This window comes from Bos taurus, chromosome X (genome assembly GCF_002263795.3).
Source record: "Bos taurus isolate L1 Dominette 01449 registration number 42190680 breed Hereford chromosome X, ARS-UCD2.0, whole genome shotgun sequence".
Lineage (NCBI taxonomy): Eukaryota > Metazoa > Chordata > Mammalia > Artiodactyla > Bovidae > Bos > Bos taurus.
In genome coordinates this window covers 50,611,839-50,633,288 of record NC_037357.1, presented here as the reverse complement: position 1 = coordinate 50,633,288, position 21,450 = coordinate 50,611,839, and the positions used below count along the sequence as shown (strand labels likewise).

Genomic DNA, 21,450 nt, shown 5'->3' with positions numbered 1-21,450 from the left:
GACCATAGATTTCTGCCGCAAGCTATAGATAGTGAGAACTTGGAACCTAAACGAAGTGTCCATCAGAGAGGAACTCTGTGGAGCAAGAGCAGGGAAAAGAAGGGAAAACAGCCAACCACATGTCTCCTGGCTCAAATCAATCCCTAGATTGAAACCCTATTGGGTGGGGGTGGGCATTAGCAGGACCAGAGGACTTATCAGAAAATATTGGAGCACTAGGATTAGTTTCTTATTTCCCCAGGCACAAGCTTTGAAAAGTGTGGGGTCTGACCAAGGGACAGAGTGACAGCAGAAAAGGCTGAGAGGAGGCTGGTGGGAACATTTCCCATCACTCTGCTTACCTCCATATGCCTTCCCTAGTTATGAAAGTCACGAAATCCATTTACTACTTAACAGCCTGGATAATGAAAAATACAGGATTCTGGATATATAGTTACACACTGACATTACTCTTTGTGAGTTGCAAAGAGGGGGAGTTTATTCAGAGGGGGATTGTGTGACATAGTTATTTGGAGTGCTTATTTGGGGTAATAACTTGAGCCATCAAACTACCCTTCCTTCCTTCAAAATCATCCTATTTCCAGATAGCAATTACAAAGAACAGTAGAATACTCATGGCGAGACTTAATGGAAACCTTGCCAGGGTTAAAGAAACGTGATTGAGTAAACCAGAAGAACCTGTTTGAACTACTCCACTGCCAGAGGACAGGGAGGAAGAAAATCTAAAAGTAAAATGAAAGAAAAGAAAGGTCTATACGGAGAGTTCTGAGAAAAGAGCATTGGTGGAATAACGGGGCTTAATGCCTTGTCTTTTCCCCCTTCCCTCCTCTTTAGGAGTAATGATGGTGAGACACTTGACTATCAACCCACTTCACTGCTGTTCCAAAGCAGCAGAAACTACAGATATGTCCAGTGTGCTGGCTCATGGGATAAGGAGAGCAGAGTCAAAATAGTATAGCATTGTAGGAGAGGTAAAGACCATGACACTTCACAAAGCAACAAAAATAGACCCCCACCCAAAAATGTGAAAGATCATTACAAAGAAAACATTCTTACAGAAAGGATCTAAATGAATGTGCCTAGATGGGAAAATTGTGAAGTTGCCAGTTAATCCATCAATTTAGCCCATTTCAATTAAAACATTAAAAACAGATTCTGCAATGATGACATTAGTGTAATTAATTACACCTTCAGAGAAAATTAGGGTACGAGGGCTAGCTCAAACCAAATGTACACACACATGCACACAAACACAAACCGCTAGTAGGTTAACAAAGCAGCTTACTTTGAAAGCAAACTATTTGTATTAGAAGGAAATACAGTCAATGTCTTCTAATAACCTTGGGCTGTCAAAGACTAAGTAAAAGAAAATTATAGAGTTCAACAGAAAAACACTGAAAGGCACAGAAATCATAAATTCCTGAATGACCAAATACATCACACAAAAGGAAAATCAAGGGAAGTGTTGAAAGAAACCATGGTGATTTCAACATGTAACAATAGCCTTATTTCAAATGTGGACAATGACTACAGTGTAAATTGTAGAGCAAGTCTATATATAGAAAATAAACTAGCTTTCTCTTGCAAAATAAGGCAGTTTTGGTGAGGGAATAAACCAGTCCCATTTTGCTTGGCGCTAAAGCAGGCAGGGCAGGGGGTTCCTAAGTTTCCTGTGGGCCAGAATGCATCCTGAGATGGTATCAGAGGATACCTGATACCTGCTCACAAGCCCCAGCACACCCTCCCTGACAACGCACACACCTCACTTGCCACGGACGACCCAGTAACCCAGAGGGTCCCTGAGTCAGTGAGGGGTTCCTGGGAGAAACGGGTGTGCCCCAAGAGGAATTCCACAGCAGGAAGCCACAGAGGGGCTGCTCAGCTGGGGGCATGAGGTCCCAGAGGCACCAACTATATATCATGAGATTGGAGTGATAAGTGGTGCTGTGTTGACAGGTTATCTGTTTGGAAAAGGAGTCAGTTTGGATGATAGCTCCCACCTTGCACAAAAGGAAATTCCAGGTATATCCTTGAGACAAGCCTTGAAGTGGAAAGGTAAGAAAGAATTAGGAACCCACAGAGGAGGCTCCTTTTGTCAAGGGGAAATGGGGAAGGCCATCCTAAGCCACACACAAAAGCAAGAAGCAATAAGGGAGAATGAGCCTTCTGGGGAAGAGGAGGTCCTGAGCAAAGTGAAGGGAGTGTGTGTGTGAGAGACAGAGTGAGGTGATGCATGTGGCATGAGCATCAGACAAGGGACTGGCTGATGCCCAGCAGGGCGGTGCTGCAGTGCCCATGCCATCTTAGACCAACTACTGCCCCAGGAGAGAGGTGGGGGCCAGTGCTCCACACCACTGTCAGACTTAACCAAAAGTGCTGTGGTGGCCCAGCAGAGGGATTGACTTGATGAGGGCTGTGCCTGTCCCCGGTGACATTTCAAAGTGAGGGTACTGTGGTTGGAACTGCCCCAAGCATGGCACGAAGGGCCCCGTGGGGATGCAGTCTGGGAGATGCAGGCGGGTGTACCAGGCAGGAAGCTGCATGCCTGCCAGCCACCCCACCTGGGCTTATGTCAGGGAGGGGCGGGGTGGGGGGGTCATATAACAAAGTTCCCAGGACAGGAAGCAGGCTGGGAGGGTACTGGAAGTTGGTGTAAAAGTTCATACCTACAGGCACAAATGTAGACAAGATAATGATGAAGAAGGGAAAGCAGGGCTCTCTCTGGAGCCGGCCGGAAGACAGTGTATGGAGGCACTTCCAGACTTACCCAAGGCACAGCTTTGGCTGGGGCAGTCCCATCAAGGCAGGCACCCCCCACAGAGTGCAACAAGCTCAAGCTTTGAGAACCCTGGCTAATGTTTGCCACAGGGAAACCCGGCAGGAAACTCGGTGGATTGTAGCAGACGGGTGGGTCTAAGTTTGTGCTGGGTGGTCCCCTGCTGTCTCATTTTTGAATTAAGCATGGCAGGGGTGGCAGGCACCTTAGTCGTTCCAGTGCTGAAAGCCTCTGACTGTGTTCCTCAGGCCCTGACTACAGGCATGCCTCTCGCTCCAGGTCCCTCCACATCTGAAGGCAGAACCCACGGGGAACTGGGCTCCTGCCCTGGCACAACAGCCGGCCAAGGGCAACTGAGGCTGGCCAGGGCCCGGAGCTTCCCCACACAGGGAGTGTTTCAGGGAGGGCAGTGCCAGCTCGTGGAGAGGGGTCGTGTCTTGGGCCAAGACCCCACTGTGGACACACTTCAGGGCTGGCAGACTGTCCTGTGACAGAGGTGCTCAGGAGGTGGGCACAGGGCTCCCAGGCCCTGCCTGAGATCGGGGTCAGCTGTGGCCTGAGAGAGCCTAGTGCCTGCCTCGGAGATGGTGGAGCGCTGCCTGTGGCGGGACTCAAGCGGGGACTCGGCAGAGTGCAGAGGAGGAAGGAAGCACATGGCCATTTGGGACCCCAAGCCAGGAGCAAGCAGAAATGCTGTGGTTAGGGCAGAGATCGCTGAGGCTGAGCAATAAAGTGTTGCTGAAGATGTCCCTGGCCAGCAGGCTCCACTGGACAAGTGGATGAGGGGCTGCCTGAGGGCAGTCCTGCCTGGGAAACAGACTGCCCCGCCCACCTGAGGCTGGCTAGGCACAAAGGGAGGATCAGGTAAGTAGCTCTTAGAAAACAGGGGCCCAGAGCCAGCAAACGAAGCCCCAGCCTGGTGAACCTTGCTGGGGGTGTGGTGTCACAGCAACCACAGTCACATGCTATCCAGCAAGGCGCCAGGGCCCGGGAAGGGGCAGCGTTCTGGCAGGCCCCCATGATCACTAGGCAACCCAAACTGTGGGGGGGGGAATGAGTACAAGCAGGAGAGTGGCACCCCATCTGCACCCCCCTGCCCCAGTCTCCAGGAGAAGGGAGGAAAACATTGAAATAAAACTGTGCTCTGAAAAAAATAAAATAAAATAAAACTGTGCTCTGCACGGAGGAGGGCAGTCAGAAGCAGTACACTGGGACATCGCTGATGACCAGGGAGCAGTGTCCCAGAGCCACACCCCAGGGGGACCGGGAGAGGGCACTGGGCTCACAGGCAGCACCGCTCAAAGGAAGCTTCTTGTCCCCTACATGAGCCTGGCCTTTGAGGAGGAGGACCGCTTCATGACACATCAAAACACCCAGGGAACCTGGCTTTGCTGACCCGGGGCTGAGGCTTGCTGGGAGGGGTCTGGAAATGTGGGCAGGGGCGGTGCAATGGGTTACACAGATTCATGGAGCTTTCAGTGTGCAGAGCCACATTCTTCCTTTCCTTCCAGGGGTGCCGGGAGCTTGCATGGACGGCATGAATATGTGTCCTTCTGGGTGGACCAGCCATGGCCATGCCACGCCCCTCAGCATCTGCCCTCCCACCCCCTCGGGGATCCGTGGACGTCTCCATTGTCTCCTTCCTGGATCCCACAGAAGTACCCGGGAGAGGGCAGAAAAGAGGTTTCCCAGAGGAAGCAAGGGCCAAGCCTTCTTGCTTGGCTGGGAATTTGGGCTTGGCCTCCCAAGGAAGGGAGGAGGCCTGCAAGTAGGTTGCACAGCTGCTTCTCAGGAGAGGGAACAACACCAAGCAGGCCCTCAGCGAGTAGCAACTGTTACTGCTATAATTGTGCATTAAGTGTCAGGGATGGGTTGCCCAGTGGGACGACAGGGACACACAGACCAACCCAACGGTACTGACCTTCTTCTCTAGGCCAGCAGGCGAGGAAAGACACCTTCATCGAGGGAAGGATTTCTCTGCATCAGGCACTGTGCTGCCTGCTTCAAGGTGTTGCCTCTTCTAGTCCACCCAAGAGTCCTTCTTAATCCCACCCCCCACCCCCTTCCCTGCCCCAGCCCCTCCCCCAGCCCCTTCTGGAGGCTCCTCCTGAACCCTGCAGCTCATCTCTTCCCCAGCCTCCTGTGGGCACTGCTAAGTGGGCATCTGCCAGGAGCAAATGCCCCCAGTCAGTTAGCATGGATCTTGTATTTTGCTCTGTCCCCTCACGCAGACTAGAGATTCAGAACCAAGTACCGTGTCTCATTTTTGCCAGTTAAAGCACACAGCTTTATTGATGATACATAAAAATGCAGACTTGGTAGACAAGGTTAAGTCAGTACAGCACATAGAAGAGGGGTGTACTTTTTTGCTCAATAGGTATCGTTCATAGGCTTGCAAAGAAAAGAGTGTAAATGGAAAGAATCCCATCTAAGCAGCAACTGATACGTTTTTGGCACAAGCCCCCACATGGGTCTGGTCTCCCCAACATGGTCCAGCTTAGACACAGCGACCACCACAGGCCAGGCATCCCCACTGAGGCTAGAACATGTTGTTCTTTAACCACAGCTGGCAGCTGAAAGGACCCCTTTACCACAGGAAGAAGGCTGCAAGGGAGCAATTTACAATGCACATTGCCTGCAGACTGAAAAACCAAGAGGTTACTCAAAGCTCTGTGGGAACCCCTGCCTGACCAGGAAGAGTGTGGTCCTGGATTTAGCAAATGCAACTTTCACCCAGAGATGTGCTGAGCCAGCTAAGGCTGGGTCTTCAATAGCACCCACTGCAGAGTCTTTGAGAACACAAGTGTGTGTTCACCCACTGACTGGGCTTTGTTTTGGAGTGGATCAGTCCCACCCTGCTGGAGGGGCCACTTAAGAGGCCAGGGTTTCTGAGAGAAGCTGTCTGTTTGTGTTCCTGATAAAGAGGGGCAGGAAGGGCCATAGCACTTGGGCTCTCAGCAACTCCCCCGACAAGGCTGGCTTTTCAGACAAACCCGTCAGGGGTTTCACAACCTGCCCCTCAGCACATTCACTTCCCTCTGGTATCAAAGGAAGCATCAAGCCTGGAACGGACTTGGCAAGCATGTTCTTAATAACTGTCATGCTTATTAACAAATTTAATCCAGCCTGCTGCAGAAATGAGTTGCAGCAAAGTGACACAGTCTCCCGACACACTTGGCTGATGCACGTCTTCATCTGGCCCTGATTTTCAACACTGGCATTCAAGTTATCTGGGACATACAAAGCCTTTCCCTCCTCAACAGCAGGGTCGGGAGTCGGGATTGTGTTTCCATCAATGGAGAGGCTGGCCAAATGACTGTTGATATCATGGCTAAATGAAAAACTCGCATCCTTGGGCTCAGCTAACAACATTTTTCCCTGAATGAAAGGGCCCTTGGAGAGGCCAAGAGCACAACAGAAATTTTTAAAGCTCTGAGCACTCCAAGTATTTTTGTGTTCATAAGGGAACGGGCGCTGTTTTACCAGGTATGTTCGACTGGCTTTGCCCCCACCTGAAGGTCTGTCCTCAGCACCACCGGGTGCCCCTGGTTCAGTCCAGTCCCCATCCTCACTCCAGGGCCGTGCCATAGTTGTCAAGTCAAACCAAATCTCGCGCTCCTCGTCATCCAGTTCCCGCTCATCATCCCATTCCTCTTCCTCCTCCTCCGACTTCTCACTGTCATCTCTTCCTATGGTTAGTTTGTAAACGCAGTAGCAGGCACCAGCCCCAATCATCAGTCCTGCAGCCATCCAACCCACTTCCCGAGCCCGGCCCATGTTCAGATCCGTTCAGCTGGGGGTGGGGCGTGGGGTAGGACAGAACAGGAGAGGGTCTTGTTTCACCTGAAAGAAGAGGGTTCTTAAGACCAGGGTGAGTGATGGTGGAGGGGAGACAGCTTCAGCCTATTCCAGGCTCCTGAGGCTCTCCTGTGATGAATCTATGGGTGAAAAATGATATTAGGGCTTTTGGCAATACCTGGATTTTTGCCTCACCCGACAGAGTGGAGTTTGAGTTCCAGCTGAGAGAAGCGGATTATTTGGCAATAAGTTCTTTGTTCTTTTCCGTTATCCTCTGTCTCCCCTCAGGACCCACCATTTGTGTCCCAGGGCCTACAGAGAAGGGCAGGAGTTGGGGCTGGGCTATAACCACCAGGGGGTGACAGGCAGTCTCCTCCTCCACCACACCCCCAGCCCCAAAGACTTAGAGGCAGTCTCACCTACCAACCTCTACCAAAGCCAGGTAAATTCCTTCTTCTTGTCTTCTGTGGTCAATAGTCCTTCCACAGTGATTGATGGACAGTCTGGCAGAAGGACAGAGAGAACGACAGATAGCCGGCTTTGGAAAACTAAAGTGTAGTGGATGGATCAGCAATGAGAACATAGGTCCCTTTTCTGAATTTCCAGCCTTTGAGCTTAAAATATTTCTCACACCCTTCTGACTTTCCTAACACTGATTTCCCCACCCCTCCCCCCTTGTCGTCCGCCATTTCCCCAGCAAAGGCCGCCACACCCCTTTCCCTGCGCTGAAATGGGAGGGGGTATGGAGGAAAGGGCCTGGAGAGGGCGGCTCAGACCCGGCCCGCAGCGATCCCAGCCCCCCTCCCTCATCCCCACCGCCATCCCCACCCAGGGGCCAAGGCTCATCCCACCTTCACACCGACCTGCACGGTCCCAAGGCACTTTGGTCCTTCCCTCGCCGCGACTTTCCCTGGCAACCTACTGGCCAACAGATCTACAAACCTGCAGACAGACGGTGGGGGGTGGGGGGGAGACAGAGGGGACGGAGTGCTTGGTGGACGGAGCAGCACTCTGGACAGGAGTGCCCTGATCCTGAAACCTTTCTTTCCTCGGAGACTCTATGCCAGCCACTCACTTCCCTCACCCGCCGCCCGAAGTCCGCCAATTCTTTCCATGAAAATGGGCATGAGGAGGGGGACGGCAGTATTTAGAAAGTAGGAGAGAAGGGGACACAGACCCCTGTCTGCCGGAACCTGGATCCGTGGCGCTCTTGGCCTTCTCCCAACCCCATCTCCCTCCAAGCAGAGCCCACGTTCATACCGACCTGCAACGCCCGTGGCCACTTTCCTTCTTCCTTCACGCGCCTGCAGAGTGATATAGGGGGCTGGTACCCAGACGGAGGCGACTAGCAGTACTTCTGCTCCAGGCAGCTCTGGTCACGTGACGACCGCGTCACCAGCGAGCTCTGGCCCCCAATTTCCACTCCCACAAGCAGTGCGGCAGGCGCCAGCCTGCCCCGTACCTCCCCCCATCACAAGGGGCCTTGTTACTCTTTTCCTCTGTAACAATGCCAGAAGTGCATGGCTCTCTGGTGTTTGCATTTGCCTTCTCTAATTACAGAAAAGGGCAACACTTTTCCTGGGTCTATCATTTACTTACACTTCTTTCGAGGGGAATGTCTTACTCCTTCTTTGGCTCTGAAACTCCTGTCCCCTCTTTCTTCATTTCTACCCCTTCCCACATGCAGTCTCTGCACCAAAATTAAGCAGAGGGGCAGGGAAAAAAAGCCCAAGTAACAGGGAGATTTTTGTTCCTATTTTTAATATATTTATATTCTATTTCTTCCATTCTTTCTTAATTGACTCAAGTTACTATTTTGTAGTCAGAAAATACAAATATGTGTGTGTGTGTGTATAAAACAAGATTTCCTAGTTAATACGAAGGCCTCATTGATTTAAGCTAATTTGTACATTGAAAACATTTTCTTCTGACTGCAGAGGAGATAGCAGCTTTCAAATAGCATATGAAACTTTAAAAACATACCCTTACAAACAAAGCCAGTGTACTTTCAATATGATTTATAAATTGATGGATAAAATGAATCTATAGTAAATTGGTCAGTGTTTTAATTGTGACCAGTTTAGAGAAGTGAACCACTATCCCTTTCTTCTTGGCCGAACTCATAGTGTTATGTGTTAGAGAAGACTGCTGGATGGCTTCCATTCTGGTTTTGAAGGACAGACTCTCTGCAGACCCCAAATTTCAATGAATCTTATGTCTTCAGATGAACCTTACAAATTAGTAACTTCACAGATTAGCTTGCTCTTCATTCAAAGCTCTTTATTTAAAATCTATTCTCAAGTTTCATGGTGTAACCCATAAATCATCCAGAAATTAGAGGATTCCCTGCTATCCCATTGATAAAAATGATAGGTGGAATTTTCATTTGATCACATTGGTGAAAGACCTCCGGTATTTGTCATTTGTGCACTGTATGTCCTCTTAGTAGTGCCTGGTGTTCAGCCTTTTCCAGTGGAAATAATGGTGAGGGTCTGTGGGTGACTGTAAATCACTGCAACAACCTGACAGCCCTTGAGATCAACGGCCTTTTTCCCTCACAAAAGGCACAGTTCACAGGACCCGAAGCAGTGTTGCCAGGAAAAAGAGGTCTTTTCACCCTCTCCCTTACGTTACAATTTCACTGTACTATCTATACAAGTCCCTCAGAATAATCCCAGAAGGTAGTAACAAAGTCTGCAGAACTTAGTTCCCAGACATCCAGCTGTCCCCGCTGGGGAGTCATGCTCTAAATATAAACCCTTCAGGCAGCCTCTTTCTTAGAACATTGAAATCTGACACCCCAGCAGGAAGCTCCCTGGGTGAGGGGCCCCTGTGTGGGGGAGGCCCTTTCAGGAGGTGAACCAGGAAGCCCAGAGTGCCTTGCTGGTGAAAAACTCACAAGTCAAGAACATGTCACAACTTTCTGGTCTTCCTTAAACATTTATAGTTCAAACACACCAACATTACAACTCATCTTTCTAAACCCCTAACTCATTTGTTTTGCCATCCTCTCCTTACACTGTTCTTCTTATCATCCTTTATTTTACTTCTCCAAAGAAATTGATTTATATTTATGAAGCCTTACTAACAGAACTTGCAGATTTAACTATCATTCAACTTTTGGCTGCTAAGAACTTAAAAAGTGGCTTTTATTTATTTTGAATATATACATTAGAAAGAACTGCAGAGCATGTAAAACTTAAGAAAGACAGGTGTCATTGACATGGCTCTACAATAAGGACTCATTTCACAACTCTTACTTAGCCATGCTTCAGGGACAAAAGCTCCACTCTTATCTCTCCTCATTAGTTAAAAATCTCTCTCCCCTTTGGTATATTTTTCAATTTTTCCAATGTATAACCCCTGACCACCATTATCCCAGGCTGTCAGATCTTTCCTGTTTGGATCCACTCCCTCTCTTAAACTTCCTAACCCCATGGGAATGATAACCCTTTTAATTCTCTTTGTCATTTTGATCCACAATTCCTACAACCGAACCTGGGGACTGACATTTAAAATCTATTTTCCCTCCATTATACACCCACCAACAAATATTTATTTAAGGGCATGCTATTTGCCTGACATACCATTTAAAAAGCAAAATGGGAAAATCCTTAAGCAATCCCTCAGACAAGTCTTCAAAAGACTATGTGAGTCCACTGTCAAAAGGAACCTTTTGGCTTAAATCAGTATATGGTCATATATGATGCAAGATTTATAAAGTATTCAAAAACAGAAAAGGATCAGCAGATGGTAACACTGATGGAATTTTGGAGGGTAAGAAAAATAAATGATAGAAGATTGCTATCTTTAAAAGCTGTATTACTTTTTGTATCGTGTTGTTTTTGTGTTGTATATTAGTTAATTTTGTTTGACTGCAAGCAACAGAAACCACATCTGTTTAACTTAAACAGTGAGGGAATTTTGAAGACCAGCATCAGCTCTGAGGTGTTAAGGTAGGAGGAACCGATAGATGGTCTCTTCAGGACGCCATAAACTTCCACTGATATTTGGTTTTCTATCTTTGCTCAGGTTTAAATTTCAGTAAGAGAGTAAGTATTGAGTCAGTTTGTTTTGGGCACAATGACCACCCTTTTGCTGTGGAAAATGACAGGGCATTTAAAATGTGAAATGCATTTCCTTTCTTTTCCCAGGGAGAACTGTAAACTGTTTCAGAGGTTATTGTGGATTTGCAGGAGCACTTTAACTACTTTGGATATGCATCTTTTGTCCAGCTGTGACTGAGGTGCTGGGGGTCTATCTGCCACAGCATGCGTTAGTTGTCACTGAACATTAGAGAGGTGCAGTTCTGAAATGGTGGTGCACAAGGCTGTCTTCTAGGCCAAAGCTACCTGACTTCCTTGACAGGATTCCACACAGTCACATCGACAGTACAAAGTCTTACGGTCATCCCTTCATGATCAATACCTGAATTTGTCTGTATAGTGAGAGCAGATGCCTGTATCAAGTGAAGACTCTCATTCAGAGAGACATATATAAATCTATATCTGAATGCCCAAACCCATGGATTTCTGCATTCCCTCCCTGTAAGAAGGCCACAGGGAAGCTAAGTCTCACGAGAAAATGACAACTGAAAAATTTATCCTGAGAAGTACAACCATCAGGGGTACTAGAGGTTTCTGTTAGTTTTACCAGCCCCTTCTCTCCCCGTTGGCAAGCTACTACTTGGGAAGCCACAACTTCAGAAGGTTGCGTAGTAAGCCTGCAATCAGAGAGCAAGGGCATTGGTGCACTTTAAGAAGTGGCTTTCAGCTAAGAAACTTGAAGTACACTTACATATCATGGGGATGGCTCTGCCAAAGAAAGCTAATTTTTCCACGCATCTTAGCCAAGACTTCCTCTCCTCCAGACAGTGCTTGGGTGGGAACTATCAACATTTTCCTCTGACTCTTCTTTTCATATACTCCTGTTTGAATAAGCCCCCTCACTGCACATGATCTTTCTCTAAACACAGAATCATACAGTTGATTTGCTTTCTGCTTACTAAATTTCAGTCATATCCTGTTCATCTTAACCTTACACAGTGTTGTATATCAATTGTATCTCAATAAAAATGGAAGAAAAAAATACATTTTAGTCATATCCTAGTACTATTTTTCAGAAGTTACATTGATATGAATTTCTGTGGAATTTTGCCTGTTCCCAAATTTCCCAGTCTCTTGATTTACTCCCATATTGTCTATGGATCTTAAAATTTTTATACTCAGAGAACAACCTTATATGTTAACTATCAGGGCATATCACACTGTAGATCCTGTGTTATGACATTATTTTATTATTTTTCCCACTCTTAAAAGTTCGCTCATTGCTGACAGGTGACTTGTTGAATTCACCAATACAGTCAATGAAAAGGTTTCAAACTAATGGCTAGATGCTGAGTTCAGCCAATTTTGACTTGGCCTAACACCTCTAACACCTACTTCATTTAAAGATGCTGTTGTCCATTTGTATATTTTGTAATGTTCTTTGTATATCACTCACTTTGTCAGTGTGCATGCCTCCTATCTGACAGACATCCATGACATACTTGTGATTACTACTCAACCCTTCTGTGTAGCTGGCTTCTGAGGGCTCCTGTGGCTTGCTAACTGATGAAAGTGAAAAGTCTATAGCTCTCTTGTTTAGAAGGCTGGCCTAGTTAGAAGATTTATGTATTCTCAGACACACTGATGAGCTTATTCAGGATTGTGTTATGTGCTAGGCCCCAGAAGACACTAAGATTGCTTTGAGTGAAGTGTGTAACACTCCCTACAAGTGAGAAAATGTGGGACTTTTGGAGGCCATCACCCAACATCACTCTCCCACTCTTTTTTTTTTTTTTTTTTTTTTTACCAAATGAAAATAGCTTTACAGCCATTTTTTTCCTCCTAAAAAGAATGCAGTCTGGGGGTGGGAAAGGGCAGAACTGAAAGAACAACAACAAAAAATAAAACAGTAAGTAAGGAAAAAAACTGCATTCACTCCAGGTCTCCTTTTCTGGTGGCTTTTTCTTTTCAGATCTGGGACTAGATTTCAGAGGAAATGGTAGACATTTATAGCTGGGAGGCAGGGAGGTGGAAGGAGAGGTTACTGTCCCAGGAGTCCGGGAAGGAAGAGGCAATTTTTCAAAAAGTACAAGTGGCCAGTAACCCCAGGGGAAGATGCTGTCCCTTTCTGGTAATCAGAGGAAGGCAAACACCACTACAGGGAGATGGGATTAGGAAAGAAAAAAAGAGTAACAAGGCCTGCTATGGGGGAGGGAAGGGAGGGGGGCGGGCCCTCTTCTGCCGCACTGCTGGTGGGAGGGGAAATTGGGGACCCGAGTTGGTGGATGACGTAGGTCTCACGTGACCAAGAGCTGACGTGTGCAGAAGTCCTTCTTGTTCTGGTCGTTGTTCCCGTCTGAGTATCAGCTCCCCATTGCCCCGAGGGCCAGTGGGCCTGCAGCAGAGGAAAGAAGGAGGAGGAGAAGGAGATCATCCAGGATCCGTGCAGGTCAGTGCCTGGGACATTCCAGAAGGTGGGGGTGGCCGAGGGTGCAGGGCGGAAACCGTCGCGGATCCTGGGGCGCCTCCGTCGTCTCTTCCACTCGCCGCCAGCTTTCCAAGACGTCTGTCCCGCCCGCAGCCCATTCTGATGCTGCGAAATGGTGAGCAGGGGGGTGTTTGGAAGGAGCTCAGAGATCGGGACGTGGGAATCTGGTGGGAACCGAGGCCGTAATCTGGAAAGGGAGCTGTGCCCTGGGTGTTGGCCCCCAGTCCTCCAGGACGGTGCCAGAGGGGAAAGGCTGGACATGGGGAGGGGAGGTGCAATGTGATGTGTCAGCAGAACCCCGAGAGGGGTCGAAGGGGTGGGAAACCTTTGACAGCCAGGCCTCCGAATTAAGAACAGAGTTTTCTGTTCTGGGGACCGGTCCGTCCACCAAGCACTAGGTCGCGGCAGTTTCCCGTCTTTCTTACTGTGACTGTGTCTTCCTGACCATGGCTCTGTGTCTTGTGGATCCGAGCCTCTCCCGGGTTGCCAGTCTTTCCGTAGGTTGCGGCACCACACCAGGCTAGAGAAGAGGAAGGAAATTAACCCGGATCCGTGAAGGTCGATTTGAGGGTAAGACCATCTAGAGACCCTAACGGGGGCGGTGGGAGGATGGGGTGGGGAGAAACCAGAGGTAGCGATAATCTAGGTTAGGTCTGAGTCTGAGTGTGTTTCTCACACTCTTGGGACTGTGGCGAAATGGCGTGCAGTGTGTGTGTGTATGTGTGTGCGTGCGCGCGCGTGTGTCGTGGGGGGTGGGGTGGGGGAGAATGACAGAAGGGAAACCTATCAGATAGTTTGTTCGTAATCCTCTTCTCTCAACAGCACTTAGTCCCCATGTTTTCGATCTGTCATCCTGCAGGTCTGCTGTAGCAGGTGGCACCAGTTTAAACGAGGGAGGAAGTTTCCTCGGATCCGTAGAGGTCGGTTTGGGCATGGGGGCTGCCTGGAATGGGGGAGGGGTTGGAAATTGCCCGCGGTTGGACAGGCTCACCCAATGTTACTGTTTCTCCAACATCTCTCCATTTCAGGCTAGGGAAGCGGCAGGCATGTGCATGTTTTGGATGGCAGAGAGAGGTTGTGTTTTTGTTTTTTTAAAATCTGACAACCTAGATAGGTGAATCAGGAAAGCAACAAATGGAGGAACAGTCAATCCATCAAGGCTTCAGTTCTCACTGGCTCTGGTCTCTCTGCAGATTGCAAGGGTTGTTGGGCGTGGCACACCTCCAGGGGAGGGAAGAAGGAGCAAACTGCCTGTCTGGAGGAGGTTAGTGCAATGGTGCCACTCCCTGGGAACATCCAAGTTTGGGGTAGCGGAGGCCCCAGCAGAGAGGATGGGCTCCACTGCCTTTATCTAGGCTTGGGGAGGAGGTGGGCTGGGGAGAGTGAAATGAGGGGGAAAGAGTTTGTTAACAATCTACATTTTCTACCAAGAATTCATTTGCTTGTCCCTCTGTACAACTCTCTGCAGAGGACAACTTAAGGAGAAGAGAAACTCAAACCCTGTTTTCTTTCTCCACCCCTAGGTCCACCTCCAGAATCAGTTGTCGCGGCCTTGAAGTGGCTGAAGACGATCATCCTCCACAGGCCTGCACCCAGGCCAGGCCCATAGCCCTCCTCCCCCAGCCTGAGTGACTACTCTGTTTCTTTGTCCCTGATACCATCAGGGACGATTGCATGGGCTACGCCAGGAAAGTAGGCTGGGTGACTGCGGGACTGGTGATTGGGGCTGGCGCCTGCTATTGCATTTATAGACTGACCAGAGGAAGAAAACAGAACAAGGAGAAAATGGCTGAGGGTGGGTCTGGGGATGTGGATGATGTTGGGGATTGTCCTGGGGCCAGGTACAATGACTGGTCTGATGATGATGATGACAACAGTGAGAACAAAGGTGTAGTATGGTACCCACCTTGGGCCCGGATTGGGACTGAGGCTGGAACCAGAGCTAGGGCCAGGGCGAGGGCCAGGGCCACCCGGGCTCGTCGAGCTGTCCAGAAAAGGGCTTCCCCCAATTCAGATGATACTATTTTGTCCCCTCAAGAGCTGCAGAAAGTTCTTTGCTTGGTTGAGATGTCTGAAAAGCCTTATATTCTTGAAGCAGCTTTAATTGCTCTGGGTAACAATGCTGCTTATGCATTTAACAGAGATATTATTCGTGATCTGGGTGGCCTCCCAATTGTTGCAAAGATTCTCAATACTCGGGATCCCATAGTTAAGGAAAAGGCTTTAATTGTCCTAAATAACTTGAGTGTGAATGCTGAAAATCAGCGCAGGCTTAAGATATACATGAATCAAGTCTGTGATGACACAATCACTTCTCGATTGAACTCATCTGTGCAACTGGCAGGTCTAAGATTGCTTACGAACATGACTGTTACTAATGAGTATCAGCACATGCTTGCTAATTCCATTTCAGACTTTTTCCGTTTATTTTCAGCAGGAAATGAAGAAACCAAATTTCAGGTTTTGAAACTCCTTTTGAATTTGGCTGAAAATCCAGCCATGACTAGAGAACTGCTCAGGGCCCAAGTACCATCCTCGCTGGGTTCCCTCTTTAATAAGAAGGAGAACAAAGAGGTGATTCTTAAGCTTCTGGTCGTATTCGAGAACATAAATGACAATTTTAAATGGGAGGAAAATGAATCTACTCAGAATCAATTCAGCGAAGGTTCACTTTTTTTCTTTTTAAAAGAATTTCAGGTGTGTGCTGATAAGATTCTGGGGCTAGAAAGTCATCAGGATTTTTTGGTAAAAGTGAAAGTTGGAAAATTCGTGGCCAAACTGGCTGAGAATATGTTTCCAAAGAGCCAGGAATAAGTTCTTGATTTTGTAGTTTAGAAGCAACACATGTTGTAAACTCTTCCTTTTCTCCACCTTGTCTATATGGTAAAGGAATCCTTTCAGCTGCCAGTTTTGAGCAATGAATATCATATTGTATCATCAATGCTGATATTTATCTGAGTTGGTCTGCAGGCCTAAGCTGGATGAATGAATATCACTACCTGTTCTGAAAATGTTTGTTGCTTTTTATCTCACTGCCTAGATTGAAATATTTTTACTATTTCTTCTGCATAAGTGACAGTGAACCAATTCCTCATAAATAAGCTCCCTCCTATCATTTGCATTGACTGCATTTGTGTATCATCAATGAAGTTGTGTGATAATGCTGGAAAGAAGAAAAGAAAGAGAGAAACCATACTTATCTTTCGGTTTGTAATCTAGTTGGAGAGATAAAAACATACAAACAAAAAGAAAACAATATCTCAAGCATATACTTTTTGTTAAATATTCGCACTCAGAGCACAGAGAAAGCAAAGGTTTCTGCAGGATACAGTAGTCAGCTACAGATTTATGGAGGAAGTGTTCATTTAAAATGAATCCTCAGTGGGGTAGGTAGTTAGGGAGTTCCATGTGATGGGAGAGAAGGGGGACTGGTGTGAGAATGGCATGGAGGTAGGAACTCTTGCTGTGATAGTGAGGAGACTAGTCTGTTTAGAGTGGAAAGTGTGACTGGAAGTACATAAATTTGGAAAGTTGGCTGAAGCCAGTTTGTGGAGAAATGTTTGAATATTACCTCACCGAACGCTGAGAGCCAGTGAATAATTTTGACTAGAAAGAAAAATTGGAATTCATATAGAAGTCCTTCTCTCACCTACTGTGCAGTGTCTATGAGAGTATGGCAAAAATGGGGCCTTTCAAACCCTGGTGGTAGGAATTCGCTTAACACTGGCACAAGGTTTGCAGAGGGCCATTTGGTAATACATATCATTAGCCTTAAAATATGTAATCCCTTTGTCCTAAGGAAATAATTGAATCATTGGCCAAAGATTGTATGTACAAGGCTGTTTATCCCAGCACTGTGTGAAATAGTAAAAATTGAAAACAACTTAAACAATTTAGCACACTGGACTGGTTACATAAATTAAGGAATATTCACATCAGTCAGTCAGTTCAGTTGCTCAGTCGTGTCCAACTCTTTGCGACCCCATGAATTGCAGCACGCCACATGGTGTAAGATAAATATGTCAATTTCAATCCATATTGTCAGGGAATGATGTTCATCATGCACTGTTAAGTGAGAAAGGTAGGTTAGATAGGAGTCTTCTTAGTAGGATTCAATTTTTCTGAGAATATAAGATATTTAAGTAGACACTAAAAACTCTGGAATTACAGACATCCATATAGTAACAGTGATTGTCTTTGGGTGGAAGGATAGTGTAATTTTTACCTTTTTACTTTTTATTCATCTATGTGTTCTTATTAACCTAAAACAAATACTGATTTTTCAAAAGTTTTTGCAAAAGGAAAGTGTTGGGAATGGAGCAGGTGATTGATTGGAGCATGAACTGAGTATTTACATTAAACATAAGATGGGTTGAAGTTTTCTCTCTGAAATAATAGATGAGTGCTAAAGATGGGGCTCACTGTAAGAATTAAATGAAGTAATATATGTGAAATACTTAGAATTTTCTGGCACATAGCAATTAATTAAGAAAATTGAGCACACTTAGTTATTTAGAATTCAGGGTTGATAGTTGTTCTGGTTGACCTTTGTGTTGCTGGGGGCATTCTGCCATGTGTCAGCATCATTTAATAAATAATAACAACAATAAAAGTTAGCATTTATTAAGTGACTACTGTGTAGAGTGATGTCATTCCTGCAAGGCAACTGTTAACAATAGTTTCTCAAAGAAATAGGCTTTTCTTTTTACTACGTACTCAAGATGTTGTATCAGACATGATCTCACCTGCCCTTACAATGTATTGTTGGTCAGTTTGGGGATGTTATCCTACTTTATACATGAGGCCAGGAAAGGGTAAAAGCTCTGTTCAGTTATGATCTGGTTTTAGCCCCAGGCTTCCATATACTTACTCAAATGTTGCCTACAATAGACAAAAGGACCATGGACTGATCAGCTTGAAGTTGTTGGGTATGGTGACTCTATTGAATCATACTGGGGCTCCTTTGACATCAGTTTTAAGGGTGGAATGAGGGTAAAGGAATTAAAATTTTTTATTGCTCTATTATTAGGCAGGAAACAAAGATTTGGGAGGGAAAGCCTTATCCATTTAAAATAAATTAACTTTGAGATACCTGTGTGACATCTAAATGGATATACCCTAATGTCATTTGAGTGTATTGATCTGGTGCTCAGAAAAGACCAGCCTGCAGATATAGATTTGGGGGCCACCAGAGAAGAAATGATAACTAAGGACATGGGAGTGGATGTGATCCCCAGAGAGAAGGTTCAGAGTGTAAGAGTGGAAAGCAGCACAAAGAACTGGATAAGGGATTGTGGCAGCTGGGGGAAAGAAGCATCAAATTCCAACTGTGGATACCCTTCCAGACACTAACTATCAGTATACCTATATAGTCTGTACATCAAATTGGATGATACTGTAGGCGAAGTTTCAGAACCTGATTTAAATTTTGTCTACTTTTCTTCTAAAATGTATTCATTGGAGATACTTAAGAAAATAGAGACAATAAGAACAAACTTGTTCCCTCACCCAGATCTGTATCATGAACATCTAAAAAATATTCTGATCAAGCCACATTGGACTGGGGTGCTGAGTGACCTTTCACCCTGGGGTGGCAATGAGGTGCACTTGGGTAATAAAAAGCCACCCTGCAGCAGGGGCACAGGCCTGACTAGTGTCCATCTGCTCCGCAGGTCTCTTTTCTCATCCTCCTTTTCTCTTTTCTCATCCCCTTCCCATTCTCCTTCCCTTTCCCTTCTTCACACTTTTCTCTTATTTCCTCCTCTGAGAGACCGTTGACAGTAGTCTCTTTGTGCTTCTGTGTCTTTTGGGGGTGATCGTTTCATCTCCATGACACCAGGTCATGCACCAGTGGGCATTTGATACAGAATGGTAATTGTCGTTGCTGTGGTAACAAGATGACCCTGGGTATGTATGGCTGGATGCCAAGACTTTTCAGACCATTGAACAGAAACTGAGAAAGCACCGGTCTTAGTGTGGAACAGCCCTGTGTGCATTGCATGAATTTTGATGTCCCATACCTGGTGTTATTTGAAACTGAGTCACCCGGACTTTGGGAAGTGCTGTGTGAGACAGATGTGTGACTGCCTGGTCCAGGGAAGACACAGGGCCAGCCCAGCCACACTCTGATGTCCTGATGCTTTCACATCAGAGGTTGCCACTCAAACATTTTGGGAAGGGCACCCTTCTAGTATAGTAGCCGTGATTGTGGCAGCTCATGGGGGCAGGGAGGAGCCAGTGTCCTTTCTTTAGAAAGGATGGCAGTTTCTTGGAAACTGAGGAAGTTAGAAACTCAAGGATATTCTGCTATTTTGTTTTTATCTACTGATTTTAGGAATTTAAGTGGGTCTATTCCAGGCAAATGTGTTCAAAGGTGATTTTACAAAGATGGAGTATAGTTCTCTTACAAATTGTCACCCAAAGCATAATATTTAAAGCTCAGGAAACTGGTTTTCTATTTTTAAATTCATATTTTACTTGCCTTATTTCAAAAGAGATTCTAAGTGTAGATTTAGCAAATTGATGTAGTTCAGGCAAATTTTGTGTTTATGCCTGTTTGGTTAATTTCTCTGCTCTATTCCCTTGAGAGTGGTTTTTTGAAGAATGATTATGACTATTTTCAATGCTAACATTTTACATTCATTCTTCATCGTATCCCAGACTGAAATTTTTTTTTCCTGATTTCTCTGTTCAAACTGTGGCTCTTCTTGCTTTTAAACCAGAACTATCATGCTGCCATCTCCAGGTGCAGAAGACTAGGATATTGACCCCTGAGGTGTGGTATCAAGCAGGATAACACATATTTACTTTCAGAGATATGTATCTCCATGCTTTTCCCTCTCCACTGTGTCCTTCTCAGGCCTTGTGTTAAGGGCTTGGGCATTGTTGGGTTTGGGGATAAGCCTGAGAGGAGGGAGGGAGTGGGAAAGAAGCCTTACTGGGGGTAGCTTCATTCTAACAGGTTCATGTCAAAGGAATTTGATCCAGCACTGACAGTGGGCTAAGTGTAACTCTTTGACCCTTGTTGACCATTTACATTTTAAAAAGTGAAAGAGTAAGTGTAGTACAAGCATCTTTGGGTATTAGAACATTTCTAAGTTTGTGCATGGACATAACATGTTATTAAATTGGATGGATTTTCTCTTTTGAAAATAAAAAAAAGAATGAGAGTCTGTTACTCTAAGAAATGTAATTACCAAGTAGAACAGATTTTTAGTGTTGGCTGCTCAGAACATTCTGTCCTTAAGATCAATGTACATCAGGAATAACATTATCATCAGAAGGTTGTTTATTTAGTGCTTAGGGAATTGGGGCGAGCTGACTTAGCTAGATGTTGGTGCTGTCAAAGTAGAAGAACCTGATGCACCCATGTCAATTATGGGGGTTGACTTGTGTCTGAAATCAAATACTTGTATTCAAGAGCTAGAGCATGTTTCTCTCTGTACACAATTAGAAATTTTGTCTGCCCAGATGACCCTTAGCCAGAGGTGGATTATTAGTTGATGGTAGTTTTATGACTGTTAAGATATATTATCAATTAGTTTCCATACAGGATTTGAGAAATGTATATTTTACAACAGGAGAAAACTGTAGTATTTGTAATGCATTCCCTCCTACATATTGATTAGTATCTCCCTTTTCTGAACCTTTCTTATGAGTAATGATAACGTGTTACTGATTTTTTGGAAACAAAGGTAAAACAAATTGTTACCTCTTTAGTTTTTTCCCATTTCTACTTCAGTTTTCTGTTTGCTAAAATGGGGTTTAACTATAATCTTGCTAAATTTTGTGGCTTTATTTCAATACGCTGTAATGAAAATTCTGACATAATGAAATGGATCAATAAAAGAAAACTTTTAATTTTTACTGTCTTCCATCATTTAAAATGAATTAAATGGATTATCTTGTTGATATTAGAAAAGATGGAATCTAGGCAAGACCAAATAAAACAGACAACTATTTTCTAAATCTTAAATCCATTTAAACTGACTTGGAGAATAATTCTTTGTAATTACTTAGTATTTAAGATCATCAATCTTCACCTCTTTTTATGCTGATCTGTGTAATCTATAGCCAAAAATTGAAAGTATTAAATCACACCATGTTGCTTATAAAAATTACTTAAGTTCTGATTGATTTTCTTCTGATATAAAAGTTAAACCTTTATGTTATGAATGTCATAATTCATGAATGTCTATAAATATAGGTCACACATATGTGTTTAGGTGGAAATGACTACTTGGGGAAATAATAAGATATTAGTAACACTCTGGAATTGCTTTTCAGTTATTTTTAAATTATGAATAGAAGTCCCAGATATATTTATTTTAACTTAGAAAGTG

General features: G+C 45.5%; 2 protein-coding genes across 18 annotated transcripts; one reads left to right on the top strand and one right to left on the bottom strand.

Annotated features, from left to right (window-relative positions):
- Nucleotides 1-5,036: 5,036 nt before the first annotated feature.
- ARMCX6 (armadillo repeat containing X-linked 6) lies at nucleotides 5,037-7,956 on the bottom strand. Of its 16 annotated transcripts, none has more exons than XM_005227801.5 (5): nucleotides 7,839-7,956; nucleotides 7,438-7,516; nucleotides 6,994-7,077; nucleotides 6,770-6,886; nucleotides 5,037-6,619 (listed from the first exon to the last, which is right to left on the bottom strand). In XM_005227801.5, the coding sequence occupies exon 5, from the start codon at nucleotides 6,551-6,553 to the stop codon at nucleotides 5,648-5,650; it is 906 nt and encodes a 301-aa protein (XP_005227858.1). In that variant the 5' UTR covers nucleotides 6,554-6,619; nucleotides 6,770-6,886; nucleotides 6,994-7,077; nucleotides 7,438-7,516; nucleotides 7,839-7,956; the 3' UTR covers nucleotides 5,037-5,647.
- A 4,953-nt stretch (nucleotides 7,957-12,909) lies between these two features.
- ARMCX3 (armadillo repeat containing X-linked 3) lies at nucleotides 12,910-20,974 on the top strand. Of its 2 annotated transcripts, none has more exons than NM_001192453.2 (5): nucleotides 12,910-13,069; nucleotides 13,599-13,678; nucleotides 13,968-14,028; nucleotides 14,302-14,372; nucleotides 14,632-17,736. In NM_001192453.2, exon 5 carries the CDS (start codon nucleotides 14,783-14,785, stop codon nucleotides 15,920-15,922), a length of 1,140 nt encoding a protein of 379 aa, NP_001179382.1. In that variant the 5' UTR covers nucleotides 12,910-13,069; nucleotides 13,599-13,678; nucleotides 13,968-14,028; nucleotides 14,302-14,372; nucleotides 14,632-14,782; the 3' UTR covers nucleotides 15,923-17,736. The 2 variants fall into 2 exon arrangements, with proteins under 2 accessions (NP_001179382.1, XP_005227845.1); XM_005227788.5 differs by having other exon boundaries at nucleotides 12,982-13,223; nucleotides 14,632-20,974.
- Nucleotides 20,975-21,450: the final 476 nt, after the last annotated feature.